The sequence below is a fragment of the Anguilla anguilla genome, chromosome 17, assembly GCF_013347855.1.
Source record: "Anguilla anguilla isolate fAngAng1 chromosome 17, fAngAng1.pri, whole genome shotgun sequence".
NCBI classification, from domain to species: domain Eukaryota; kingdom Metazoa; phylum Chordata; class Actinopteri; order Anguilliformes; family Anguillidae; genus Anguilla; species Anguilla anguilla.
Window position 1 is genome coordinate 15,966,848 of NC_049217.1, and position 14,730 is coordinate 15,981,577.

Here is a 14,730-nt window from a genome sequence, read left to right on the forward strand (position 1 = left end):
CGAGCAGATGTGCATTCATTTGCATTTCTTGCGTCAACGATGTTGAAATCTGTCTCTGTGTAATGGACCTCTGATTTTTAAAAAATATTTTCTAAATTTTCTCCAACTGAAATCTCGTTTTTTCCCCAGTTTTATTCCTCATTTGGCTCATGTCAAATGTTTTCTGTCACAATCAGATGCTTGGTATCCACAGAGAAGAATTTAAGTCTATGCATAATAATGATTCTCTATAGAAAATACATTTTTAAAAGGCAGATTCAATAGTATTTTCTTCCTAATCCTGTATACAGTGTAATCCTATGTTATAATATGTATTTTACAACAGGAATAGCACTGTAATTTGCAGTTCTTTCTTCCGTCAAAGTCAGACCCTGGATAGGCCAATAGGACAGTTATCCTTTGCATATTTAAATTGACACAATTCTTTGGCTTCCTGTTCATACATAAGAAAAAGCAATTTAGATAAGTGTCCATTCTTGGTTAGCCATACATTTTTTCAGAGCAGTGCCACATGTTCTGCAAGTGCTGAAAATTTTAATTTTGCATCATTTTGTCATTCAGAACAAGTCAAGGTAAAGAAATATGAGTGATATTCTACCAGTGTTATTACAAGTTTAAACCATGCTCTACAAAAATCATCTGTGTAAACATATTCACATTACACACCTTGTCATATCTTCCTGGCAACTGCAAAATCAAACAGACCCATTCTGCATGTGAAATGGGAATCAGGCTAAAAGCTGTTAAAAAAAGAAATTAGTCCAAACATGCTAAGTCCAATATCTGATGATCCACACCCATATGACAGAATATTACCCAATGCACAATGAATGGTTCATAAATTCATATTTATTCATAAACTTAATTTCCCAAAAATGTGGATACATTCATGAATACTGGCACTTCAGATACAAAACAGCAGTTTCTCCAATTTCCATAATTTTACCAACACAATTTTAAAATAGTATATCTATCGTACATAGATAGTAATCTACTGTAATCTGTAATTATACTGTAGCAATAATACCAAACAGTGATAATGGTAGTAAATGTAACAGCCATATACTTTGATCACCATCATTGTAATCACTATTTATTTATTTTTTCAGAGGAGGAATTAGAAGAATGCAGTTATTAAAACAGGAGAAAGAAACACCCTTCTGTCATTCCATAAATATCTGCATACTCTCCGTACTATCCCCATCCCCCATATATTTTACATTTTTTAAAACGTTTTTTATTTTTCATTTTCTACCCTTTCCCCCAGCCAATCAGGACTCCGCCTCACTACCCTCCCTCCGCAGCTTACACACATCTTTCCCCCCTTCCTTCCTTCCTTCCTTCCTTCCTTCTCTCACTCTTTCTCTCCTCCCCCTCCCTCTCCCTCGCTCACTCTGCTTTCTTCCGGATCCAGCAGTGGGAGTTGGTCCCCACCCAGAAGCCCGGGAGGAGGCGCTCCTTGAAGGAGGCCTTGTACCTGTGGAGCAGCTTGGCCTCCTTCTGCGCCTCCTCCTCCCCCGTCACGGCGAAGAAGCTGAGGACGCCGGCGGGCTGGTCCAGGTACACCCCGATGACGGGGGTGAGCGGCGCCTCCACGTCCACGTTCTCGCTGTTGTGCCAGGCCTGGTAGCTGGTCCCCGCCCAGCCCACCCCCCAGGAGCCCTCGTTCTCCCCCAGGCCGCACGGCCCGTCCTGGGCCTTGCGCCCCACACCCTCGTACATGGCCCCGATCACCACCCAGCCCGAAAACTCCACTTCCCAGTAGCCCCGGATGCCCCAGAGGCCCTCCTTGCACAGCACCTGGGGAAGGGGGAGGGAAGGGAGGGAGGGGGAGAGGGACTCAGGAGGCAGGCGGGGGTCACTGAAAACACCTGCATGCAGACAGGCAATCTCTTCATTTGGATCTGGTTGCGAGTTCATTTTGATAGGTTGGTCCAACAAGGCACACGGATGATCCAGCACATTGCCTGAAAGTGACTTGATGAAAAACAGGAAGTGGCAGCGCAGGCTAGCCCGGCGTTAGCACGGCGGTGGAGACATGGCTAGCCAGACTAGCCTGGTTAAATGAGGCTTCTCAGACGGATAAGTGGTAAGTGAATGAAGCAGACGCTCTGACGGGCGGGGCTGACCTGTGGCGAGTGGTCGAAACGCTCAGGCCTGTTGGGGTACGGGCACACGGACTCGTCTTCCTTACGCGTCACCTTGCTGCCCCCTTCTGAAATCCACAGCATCTTCTGAGCTGTCCTGTCATCCAGGCAGAGAGGAAGCCAGTCTGGGGGGGGAGAGCGGGGGAGGGGGAAGGGTGGAAAGAGAGAGAGGGAGGGACGAAGAGAGAGAAGGGGGAGGGAGGGGGGAGATTATGCCATAAATAAACAAATAAAATGGTTATACCAAATAGGATTCGACTCAAAATATTTGAATCTAGTAAATGAACCAATTGCACTATATGGCAGCAAAGTGTGAGGTCCACTTACAAAGCAAGATTTAGCAAATTGGGATAAGCACCCAACTGAAAACCTGCATGCAGAGTTCTGTAAAAACTTCATCCATGTACAGAGAAAATCACCAAACAATGCATGCAGGCTAGAATGAGCCGATATCTCCTACTCATTAACACTCAAAAAGAGCCATTAAATTCTGGAAAGACCTAAAAAAAAAAAGACAGCGACCCCCATTGACCATTACAAGGCCCTGAAATGCCAAGAACTGAGCTCAGAGCAGAGCCCCCTCAACAGCCCTGTTCCAAATAATCCAATTAGAATCATCCAAACCATCACACAACAAAAACAAAGTTACATTATTTACTGGAAAACTCAAAACGATCAAAGCAAATTGGCATGTTATTTGGCCCTAAACTGAGAATTAATTGTGGAAGACCATCTGACCACAGTGGAAAAACCACAAGCTAAGGAAACCACTGAGGAAGTACAGACTCAGCGAGCACAGCCTGGCGACGGAGACAGGCTGACACAGGCAGACCTGGCTGCCCAGGGAGGAGAGGCTGTGCTCCCACTGCAACAAAGAGCAGGTAGAGACTGAGCCGCACTTCCTCAAACCTACCCGAATTACTGCAAATTCAGATTCTCCTGGGAGAGGAACGGTGCTGCCAAAATTTGGCTGCACAATATGTAGCAACCTGCCACAGCTTGAGAGACAGCTGTGATCCTTAATGATCATTAAATATTATGCAAAATTGTCAATTTTTTAAAATTAATTATCATTATTCTACAGCTAATCATTTTTAGTTTATGTATTTGCATGTATTTGTTAAATGCTTATTTGTTTATATTTCATGACATATTGTATTGCAGTTTATGTATACATTGTAATGTGTTTTTTGTAAAGCATTGGCAACATATATATTGGCATATGTCATGCCAATAAAGCTTTTTCACTTTAATTGAATTGGAATTGAGCGAGAGGGAGAGAAATAAATACATTAACACCAAATCATGTAGGAAGAGGAAAGGTTAAAATTAGCTAAAATTATCCTGAACAATATGTAAATACTTGTCGCAGCCTGAGGGAACAGTTGTGACCCCCTAATGATCGTTAATTACTATGCAAAATTTATTAATGAGCCTTCTTCTTCTCCTTTGGTTACGTTAATTATTAATTAACATATTAATTAAGACATATTCCATTTTCATTTGTTTAGTGTAATGTGCTAACTTAAAGCAGGGGTCCTCAGTCTTATCCAGAAAGGGCCGGTGTGCATGCTGGTTTTTGTTCCCACCAAGCAGTTACACACACCTGATTCTACTAATCAACAACTTTGCTAGGCAACCCGATCAGTAGAATCAGGTGTGTAATTGCATGGTTGGAACCAAAGCCTGATACGTTTGGACGGACTGACCAAATGGGAAATCACTCTCTTACATTTCAGAAGATCCGCTCGGGTGGTGGGCTCAGGAATATTCGGCTCATAGACCGGAAGCTTCTCTGCATGGAAGAAAAGAGGAGACAGAGGTAAGCCTGCTCTACCCACTGCACAGCAGCTACACATACACACACACACAGAAACAACACACACACAGAAACAGCACGCACACACACACACACACACACACACACACACGCATACGCACGCAGGCACCACATGCACACACACAGAAACACACATACGCACACACACACACACACACACACGCACACACAAGCACACACACACACACAAGAGACCAGCTGTTTCAGAGAGAACGGCTTTTCCCAGAATGATTCTGAGTGACAGAAAGAACCGTGATTTCACAATCCAGTAACTTCAGTTTATGTGGCTCACAAACACAGAAACATGCAGCCAAAAACGTTAGTATGAGTGGTATGTGCTGCAGAATTCCAGCCAATTTACCTGCTGCAGAAGCTCCAGATTTTGATTTCCTTCCTATAAAGAGAAGAGAAGGTTTCAATTAAATGCACAGACCTAGATTTTATTCTCATCCATTCTAAAACTGTATTTACAAATAAATACAGTTATTAGCTTTTTAAAAATGTAAACAGCACTGTAGCCAGTACTGAAGCTGCTGTGCATAGGCTGCTGGCTTTGTAATTTTGAAGACCAGCGCATTTAGCTATGAGCCAACATTAAGGACAGATGTTGACTGAAGAAAGTGAGAGTATATGCACGATGGTGGTCTCATATGAACAGATACAGGCTTGGCTTAAGGCGTGTGAAGGACAGGAGCTTTTCGCCAGCATTTATCATCAAGCGCAATCCGCAGAGTGGAAGGATCAAGTTACTTCTGGGGCTGGCAACCGGGCTAGGCTTCGTGTCCTTCGCAGGACACCGTAATTCCGTGAGTTAGGCCATTATTCTTATCCTTTCTCCGTCACATGCTCTACATCATCCTTTGGCATGTGCGCTATGCAGTGCTTTAGGTGTTAGCAGTGCTTCATGTAGTTTGCTCATACCAGCCCAGCTTAGAATTACCACTTAAACGCATGCCTTGCCTAAAATTACATGCGCTACACGCACACAAATCACAGTGCTTTTGACAGAGGGGGGGTGGGGTGGGGTGGGGGGAGGATATTTAGAGGACATTTTAGTTTAGTGTTTTTCGTGGTGTTTTGTTTGGTGTTTCCCATCTCCCTATCTCCCTACTCCTCTTGCGCAAGTTCATCTTTTTTTTTAGGTGTGCTAGTCTAGCATCTTTATTTCAGCAATGTAATGTGCTCTTAAATCCTTCCTGGTAAAATAAAGGTTAATTTAAGATTTGAAATAAAACCAAGAGCAACATTCTGCTGCTACTCAGAATCTCTCACTGTTTTCTCTCTGCTCATTGGCTCATTTTACTCACATAGTAGAATATTGAGCTTGATGACTTAATTAATTTCTGTTTGACAGCAAGCAACAACAGCGAAGGCTGCACAGAAGAGCATAAAACCAGACCCACTGACTGAGCCACTCAGCGCAACAGTAAATTCACGACGACCGTGGCACTGCAGCAAATTCCTGGGACGCTTTGCGACATGTGCTGCCTCTTCCGAGCAACCGACTGTCAGCACCCCGCGAGCCTGTTAATGTACGGTTGCGGAATTGTCTGTAAAAGCTCTCGGTAACATTTAAAGACTGTAAAGCGTCGTAAATACAATCACTGGAAACCGCCTGCCAGTCCGCGATTTAACTACAGATGTGCCGAAGCCAGGAGGGAGCACGGGGCGCCGCGGTCTTCCATTACCGCTGTTTTAATTTAGAAACTCCCCCGACCGCTTCAACCGTATGGATTTCGCGAGCCGCAATGATCTCCTAGGTGACGTACAGTTTGCGCGAGTGCCAGGTTGTGGTTTACACCCCCTCCCCCCAGATTGGACCATGTGAGTACCAGGGCCAGAGGCAGGTGAATAAACAGCCCTGTGTGTAACCGCGCAGAGAGGCGATAATGCTCGCGCGGTGGTGGCGAGTGAAGAAGGTGTGATGTGCCTCGCACCTGTAACCGTGGAAACAGTGTTAACAGGAAAAAAACCCTTTAACGTCAATTAAATTAACATCCAAGGCTTTTAGGGCAGTCATTACAAACAGATTAGAGCTCCAAGGCAATGATAAAGGACTACATAACCAAGACTAAAGGATATACTGTAATGCAATTTGCACCAGATTACAACCGAGCTTTGCAGGGTCAGCTTCCCGGTTTAGAAGATTTAGAGTACCAATAGGCTGGAACATTTAAAGATGTTTACTTTGAGTGTTACCCAGTGAACATTCTGCGTATCCACATTTACAACACATTTTAAAAAATGATTTTGTATTGAATTTGCTATGAGCTGTAAACTACCCATTTCCCTCGTACCTCATCCAGGGAGTCAGGTCTTAGTTTTTGTGAGGCTTGATTTCTTGAATTGATGTTGAATTAATTTGGCAGTGTAGCATTCCATGTAACTCAAAGGATGTTAAGAGAGTAAGCTACTGTATATGTTGTGATGCTCACTCACTTTGTGTTTGCCTGGACGCACTGAATTGTAGTATTGTATTGATATTACATTACATTTATTTGGCATTACGCTTTTGTCCAAAAGGACGCACAATAAGTGCATACAGAAGGTTATTGGAATAACTACAAAACACAGGTCCGATAAGGTACAATACTCATTTTGTAACAGATAGCCATGAACACGTTACGTCCAGTTCATACAGTAAACATAACTCTGACCTAACCACACTAGGAGGCATGACAAGCTACAACATCAAGGTAATGATACAAAGTACAATATAAGTGCTGGATGAAGGTACATGTGTAACATGAAAGAGGGGGATTTAAGTGATATAAATGATCTCAGTGGTGAGTGGTGATAGATACTTAGTCCAGGTATAGTCTGAAGAATTTATATTATATTATTTATTGGACTATATTATTCCCTATAAGCATAGATTCTATGCCATGGCCATAAAATGGCCGCCGGATGGCCCCCCCCCCGCCTGGAACACACACCTGAACACGTGAGAACTCAAGTTTCCGCGTGACTCGTTCACGGCCAGGCCTTCTCGGGTGGCAAGAAAGCGCGTCTTTGTGGCGGCCACCCGATAGCCTCGAGAGTTCAGCTCCAATGCTTCTTCTTGACAATCCATGACTCTGCCCGCCTCGGCGGTGTTGACACCTCCGGGTAGCTGGTCGGAGACAGGTGGCACTTTGGTCATAACAACCGCACTGCTCTCCAGCTCCTCAAACCCCGTCTGTCCTTTTTCGGAATGCTGACTTTCTTCAGAATTCTGGGAAGAGTCCTTTTTTGCGGCGAAGGCCTTGCCACGGGACGGGGAGAGAGGGGTGGAGAACGTGCTCATCACCAGGTCGCCCTATGGCTGAAGGCCCAAATGAGGCTGCCATCTTCAGCATGCCGCTCTCTCAAGAGAGAACCCACAAGCATAAATGCACTCTCTTTACTCAGATCCCCAATAGGCACTACTGAGTTAGGGGACACCCATACTGGGGTCCACATGTGAATGGATTGGCAAAGAGAACATCACATCCCCTCCCCCACCTCCCTCGCGACCGTAGACACTCTCTGGAGGTGCTTTGACACCTCAAGTTTTAGACTATCAAGTCTGGTTCGTCTCAGCAGATCGTGGACTGGCGCTGTTCCTTCTGGTAAGATAAGGACCCGGATGCGGTGTTGCGCAGACGTCTGAGACGGCTTGTGTAAATCCCTGAAAATCCGAAAAACGTTGAAACGGTCTCTGGTTTGCCGACCCTGTAAGACTAGTCTGGCGCCACCGGCAGCCATCGATACCCACTGCCATGGCAACACGAGTTGGCAGAATGGGCAGACTACTACCCCCCTCCGCAGAAAGGAATTCATGGTTGAGAAGAAAGAAGCTTGGAGGACAGCCTTAAGCAGGCAATACCTCCTCAAAGGCACCATGAACCACACAGAGGATAGGAGGGACATGCGTCCACGTAAGGCGGAATGTTCCGGAGACATGGGGCAAAGACTGTGTTTACGATTACGCCCTGTGACACGTTGTTACAAGTTTATTGATTCCAAAATTGGGCACTGTTACAAGACATGCCCCCTGTGCAAACAAATTCCTGACAAAAGAAGGTCCTGGCATTATTAAAGCTACAGGCAGAATTTAGAAATAGAATTTTGCTGCAATGAGGGTTTTCCATAAATAACCCAGCATGGAGAATCCACAGTGCCCGGCATGGTCGCCCCTGCACAGAGACACTCGATGACTGGAATGGACACTATGCTGGGGCCGCGCAGTGCTGAGACAGCGTGTGGAGCGGTGCGGTGTAACGCTCGCCGTGGCGCGGAGATTGATGTCGAACCTGAACCTGAACCAGAAGGGACGCTACTCGGAGGGACACTGCTCTGAGGGACGCGCTGAGCGATGGCACCTCCCCAACACAGCGCTCCCCTTAAAACGCACAGAGCCCTGCGGGCGTGCTGAGGCGTACCGGCGCATGTGCACGCTGCCACGAGCTGCCCATAAAGGCTAAGTAAATAAGTAAAAGTCGTGTTGTGGAAGAGAGGGAGAGTGACTGAAGGTCATCCGAGCTTGGGACCCGATGAGGGCGATGACAGGTCACCCCATCAATCACCTCTCGGCTCTGCTCTCCCAAAATCCTCCCTTAAAGGGAGAGAGGGGAGTGAAGGAGAGGGGAGGAGGGGTTGTGAGGGTGTGAGAGGAGGGGCTGGGGAGACTGCAGAGCGGAGGAGTGTATTAGTAGGGAGTTTAAAAGGCTACAGGGAGCATCACAGAAAGGTCATGAGGAAAGAGTCAGAAATGTGTTTCCTGTAGCAGTTGTTCTGACAAGTAGTGTTCAAACTCAGATTCAAAGATTAGAATATCCAGAGACCTGTGAGCCAGACGTCCTTTTACCTGCATCCAGATGTTTTTATGCTGTTCTTTGACTGTTATTGAAGGAATTACAGCATGGTTCAGATGTGGAAAGGTGTGGTCGTATCAAAATAGAATCCTAAAATGAGAAAATCTCCCAAATATTATAAGCTAATCCTTATTTGTGGAGGTGCTGAACATCCATCCATCCATCCATTATTTATACCCGATTATTCCTGGGAGGTGCTGAAACCTATCCCAGCATGCATTGGCAAGAACATACCTTGGACAGCTCACCAGTCGATCGCAGGACACACACACACTCCATTTTACTCACACCTAGGAGCAATTTAGACTCTCCAATTAACCTAACCTGCATGTCTTTGGGAGTAACCAGAGTACCTGGAGGGACACAGGGAGAACATGCAAACTCCACACAGAAAGATAAAGGTACCTTCTGGCTGTACCGTGACGCCTGTGGTGCTGAACATAGGGTCCAATAATAAATATGAGTAGAAGCTGTCAAAACTCATAAGCTGATAAAAATAACAATATGCTATTGTCACAGATGTGGTGAAAAATCAGAGGGATGGAAACGTGATCTGTTTGACAGGGAAGAGGCGTGTTGCAGCAACACTTATATTGTTATTATTAATGATGCTGGAAAATTTGATTATGTGCAGCCGTCTAATTTTACACAGATAAGCACATGTTCATCAACCAGTTTGCAGATTCATTAACTTTATTTGTAGTTTTTCTCTCCAATGCGACCCCCCTGACCCTGAGTCGCGGCGATCTTAGGGAGGTGTTGCATAAGACGGCTGGGTAACCTTGTGATTATAGACACAGGCCAGGTTATTAAGAGGGAGTGAGAGAACGAGGCAGGAGAGATTGAAATTCCGCGGCTGACTGGACCTGATCTTTCAGGGAAATCCCCATGGCTCACACAGAGATGAGTGGCAAAGCTCCGTTATGATGGACAGATGGATAAACAGACACTCAGAGAGATTGACTGGGAGACAGAGGAATATAGATGTAAACAAGGGGAACAGGTGAGGGTAAGAGCACTGAGATGAATGGGGGGGGGGGGAGTATTTCACAAATTCACATGCGTATTTGAAATGTGTATTTGCATGTGTGTGCATTAGTTCGTTACCACGGTGGAAAAAAACAAAGCAACCTACATCTCCAGCATTTTGGTTTTGGTTTCCAGACAGAATGTTCTGGAAGGTATTTCGTATTGTTTCGTTATTTTGTCAGAAGGGAGGTTTTAGTGTACTTTGGCTCATCGCTGCTGGCCAGCCATCAGAGAATGGCGCGCCCGGCTACCAGACCCCCCCATGTGCTGGAGGCTCGTCCCTAAAAACGGAGACAAGCCCCCGACCCCTGGCTGACAGGTGGGTTCGCGGTTCGAGCGTTTTTTCCAGGTAAGGCAAACGACCCCCTGACGCTGCAGAAAAGTAGATTATCGGACCGCGCTCGCGATCCCCGACCCCCGATGCGAGAAAATGCGCCCGTCCGTATCGGGTTTGAGATGCCTGTGGGGGGCGGAGAGATGATCAGCATTTCCACTGAGTCACTTCCCAGCGGGGTCCCCGACAACAGGAGACAAGAGGAGGGTGGAGCCCGGGCTGCACATCGGCCCCGGTCACACGGTAACCAGGAGGGGAACAAGACGAAACCGGCAAATGGACCAACGGAATGATTCATGGGTAAAAATAAAGCGATGGGGAGAGGGAGGGGTGGATGAAAGAGGAACCGGGGGGACAGAGACATAAAAACAGTCCATCACGGGTGATTGGTTTAACGTGAAACAAAGTTCACAGATTGGTGGATGACTTGTCGAACGGCAAGTTACCTGAGATAAAGCTGGACCGACACAGTCAACAGGACGCTCTTTTCTTTGAAAGATGAAAATTCACCCTGCCCTGTCATTCTCGTGGTTATATTTGGCCTTAAATACTCAGAATTCTGGACCGCACCACGCGGGCGCTCCGATAATTCTGAAATAAGAGCTTCCAGGCTGCCTTGTAGTCGCTGTCGGTAAATGCTGCGCTAAGTAAGTATAAATCAGGTGGCAAAATCAAGCCGGGGGGGCCCTCCCAGAAATAAGAGGGCAGAGGTTCCCCCGGCCGGGGGATTGGGTTACTGTGGACCCTTTCGCTCTTCATTAACACGGGAGCCAGGGAGAGGAGGGCGGAGACCGAGAGCAATGTATGCACATTAGAGGGGAAGACAGAGGGGAGCGCATGAAAAAGAGCAGACGGTAGCAATGAGGGGAGTGTGCCAATTTGGATTCGGGTTTTGGGACAATGGGCAGGAGCAACGTTTTCCCTGACGGTTCTTCAGGAAAAGGGGGGGAAGTGAAAAATATGACAAAAACTGGAATAAAGTGGAGGAGGGGGCAGGAATACGTGAAGAAAGAAGGTGCCAGGAGTGAAAAGAAGGAGAGAAATAGGAGAGGGACATGAAAGAGAGAGAGGAGAAGTTTTCCAGGAAAGTGAGAGGAGAGAACTGATCGGGGTGGGAGAGGGGGAGGGGGGGGGGGGGGTGGTCGGGGGGCGTAGACTGAGGGAGGAAAGAGGAGAATGTAAAGGGATGAGGGTGAACATCAGGAATCAGAATGTTGGAAGTGAGAGAGAGGGAGAGGTGAAGTGTGGTGTAACTGAAACTAAATATCCTGGTTATTGAACAACAAAATAATCACATCATAAATGTCACATAAAATGCTTAGTGATGAGCTCTTAGCTGCCATTTTATCCCCGTGCTACCGTGCTAAGGATCCCAGTGTGCTAATCATACAGAAGCATGCTATGCTACCATGGTAAGGATCCCAGTTTGCTAATCAGATAGAAACATGCTATGCTACCATGGTAAGGATCCCAGTTTGCTAGTCAAAAAAGGCATGCTATGCTACAGTGCTAAGAATCTCAGTGTGCTAAGCAGAAAGAGGAATGCTATGCTACCGTGCTAAGAATCCCATTGTGCTAGTCGGAGATAAGTGTGCTATGCTACCCCTGGGAAGGGCCTCCCTGACCCAAGCAGGCAGACAGTCAGTCAGGGAGGCCCTTAGCATACTGATTAGCATGATTAGCATACTGGGATTCTTAGCACGGTAGCATAGCATGCTTCTGTTTGACACGGTAGCATAGCGCACTTCTGTCTTCAGGGACATTAGAAATGGTATGTATTAAGCATCAACCACTCAAAACAACGTCTGATCAGGACTGAATGGAGATACATAGCCTGGCTGTATATTAAGAACATGAGAAGTGTAGTATGTGTTTGACATCGGCCACTGAAGGCCCCGTCTGATCAGTGCTGAATGGAGATTAATGACCTTGGTCGTATATTAAAAGCGCAATGTGGATGTGCTCCAGAAAACAGGAATGGATTACGAATCGCTCAGAGATTTCCCATTCCCTCACGCCCTCCGTGACTGACGGGGAAAAGCCCAGGTCCTGTCAACCATTTGCGGGACACCCCTCTGACTGAATTTAACAGCTCAAGTAGAGACGGCCATGTCGACTGCAGAGGCTGGCTTTCAAGCTCAGAATACCTGTTATTTTTACTATAAATAGAGCCGCTTCATCAGAACTACAGCATCTTCAGTGGAAGAGTCTCTGCCGTGTCCCTTTTCTATGGAACTATTCAGTAGTAGATAAGATATCACAGGGGATATCATGAGTCTGTTTTCAATGGCTTTTCAGTGCTGACAATGTGTCCAAAAAGAAAGGTAACCAGTAGGTCTGTAGAAATTACAGAGATTCTGATTACGGGAGAGAGAGAGAGAGAGAGAGAGAGAGAGAGATAGAGGCATATGCGTACACTTGAAAAATTCTACCATATTCTGATCAGACAGATTCCAACACATGTTGGAACAGTTTGGTAAAATCACAATAAGTCTCACTGGTGCTCAACTAAGCACACTGAACACAGTACAGAGCTGATTGACTCTGTTTACTGTTTATTAACTGTAAAGAGAAAGTGGTTCAGTACACTGTGCACAAGCCGTTGTTACACTGTGAATTTAGCAGTACAAAGGGTCTGTATTGCACATATTTCCCAGAGCGCTTTCACAAGATGTTTTCTTTACTCTTCTCTTTACTGGGCACACAGACCAGTATACCATTGCAATTCCGCACTCGTACTTTTGTGTGAATAACACACTGAACAGAGCGATCTGTCCTGATTGTGTAATTATGTTGGGTGAAATCTGCAGTTCCACTGCTGAATGCGGTCATCAGTGTTCGATTTCATTCCTGGATTGAGCAGGCGATTAATCTTTGCTGTAATCGGAGTCGCCAACCGCGATGAGTGTCGACATTGTGCGTCCTGCTCCTCTCTTTGGTCTTTTAGGGCAATGCACTGTGCATACAGTAAACGCAAACGGAACCATATTCTATCACCATGAAACAAAAGCGTCACGCTCTCTCTTTTCCAGTGTGTGTTTCTGTGGAGTGACTTCCATGGTCTGCGCAATACCGGTTTACCATGACTCATCCTCCAAGACTTTCCACTTAATATTAACATTAGCAAAGCTTCAGACTTGGTATCACTCTATTACATTGCAAAATGTATCTATTGTATGTTCATATTACAGGGAGCGATAGCTAGCTCCACACTGAAATCTTCATCTGCGTTTTATCTGTTCATCTGGCTACATAGCTGCAGGTAACAAGCTTTTTTTTTGTTTTACTAACTGGGTACTCCAACAGTTACCCTTCTGGCATATTGATAATCTCATACTCTTATCATTTCAAATATTTAGTATTATCTCCTTGCGACTGTGATATATCTTCATATGATATGTGCTGAATCATCCAATTAATACAAAAACGCAACTGTGAACGCACTCTGTATCCCAGATGACAAAATGAATAGGGAATTGCCTCACCCGAATGTACCATCTGAAAACGTGATGTCATATTTAGACACACTGGCCATATTTCCTGCCCATTCCCTCAGACTGAGTGGTCAACTACACAGCAGCAGTTCATACAGTGTGTGTATTGATTAATGTGTGTGTGCGTTCCTACGCTTGTGGGTTGCGATTGGAGTCCTACCTGTTTTCTTAGGCTCGGGCATGATGCAGTCTGTGGGCACTTGAAGACAGGGTCTCCTAATTCGAGTGTCTGTCCGTCTGTCCGTCGGGGGAAACTCTTATTCCCTCAGGAAAAAGGGGAGGGGGTGGTTGGGGCGAAAGGGAATGAGGGAAATGGGGGGGGGGGGGGGGCTTGGGGATGGGTGGGTTGGTGGGTGGGGGGGACGGATGTGGAGGTGGCGTTGGATTGGGCTCTGTCATCTGAGCCTCGTGAAACTTAAGCGTCTCTTTGAAAGAGTGGAAAGATGGAGGTGAGCATGTCCTGCTTCAGTATGTCTGATTGACCAAGGGGGCCACCCCTATGCATCAATACCTCCCCTCCCCCAACACACAGACACACACACTGTTCCAGAATTCCTGCACCACACAGTTCTTTTACTAACGTGTTTACGGATGAGAGGAATTCAAACCTGTGTTCACCAACGATGCCAGCGGAACTCTGTGTAACAAAATTCAGTGTAATATTTCTCAGTGTAACGGCATTTAATGTTAGAATTCTCTTGCCATGTTCAGAGTAATGGCCTTTAATGTTACAATTGTATTGCAATTCTCAGTGTAACAGCCTCTAATGTTACATTTCTGTTACAATGTTCAGTGTGACAGTGTTCCGTCTTCCAATTCTGTTACAATGTTCAGGGTAATGGTATTCAGTGTTACAGTTCTGTTACAATTATTTTACATATTTATGTTAATTCTGTTATAGCCTGTGGCCTTAATGTAAGTAACAATGCAAAGTGTGAGAAAGCTGAGCTGAACATACTTCTGTGCCAAAATGTCTGTAAAATGTAATTTAATACATATGTTTTAAGTGAAATGATTGCTGAAAGCCTCAAAAGACAGGAAATGAAATTGA

At 45.7% G+C, this 14,730-nt stretch overlaps 1 protein-coding gene and 1 long non-coding RNA gene across 2 annotated transcripts; one reads left to right on the forward strand and one right to left on the reverse strand.

The window, feature by feature from the left end:
- Nucleotides 1–829: 829 nt before the first annotated feature.
- Nucleotides 830–13,958, reverse strand: zgc:195001 (uncharacterized protein LOC567531 homolog). Its single transcript, XM_035397490.1, has 5 exons — nucleotides 13,840–13,958; nucleotides 4,349–4,381; nucleotides 3,880–3,942; nucleotides 2,130–2,272; nucleotides 830–1,800 (listed from the first exon to the last, which is right to left on the reverse strand). Exons 1-5 carry the CDS (start codon nucleotides 13,859–13,861, stop codon nucleotides 1,390–1,392), a joined length of 672 nt encoding a protein of 223 aa, XP_035253381.1. The 5' UTR covers nucleotides 13,862–13,958; the 3' UTR covers nucleotides 830–1,389.
- LOC118216393 lies at nucleotides 3,894–6,405 on the forward strand. The gene is made up of 2 exons (XR_004763013.1): nucleotides 3,894–3,969; nucleotides 5,342–6,405. It is a non-coding gene; the product is annotated as an uncharacterized LOC118216393 (long non-coding RNA).
- Nucleotides 13,959–14,730: the final 772 nt, after the last annotated feature.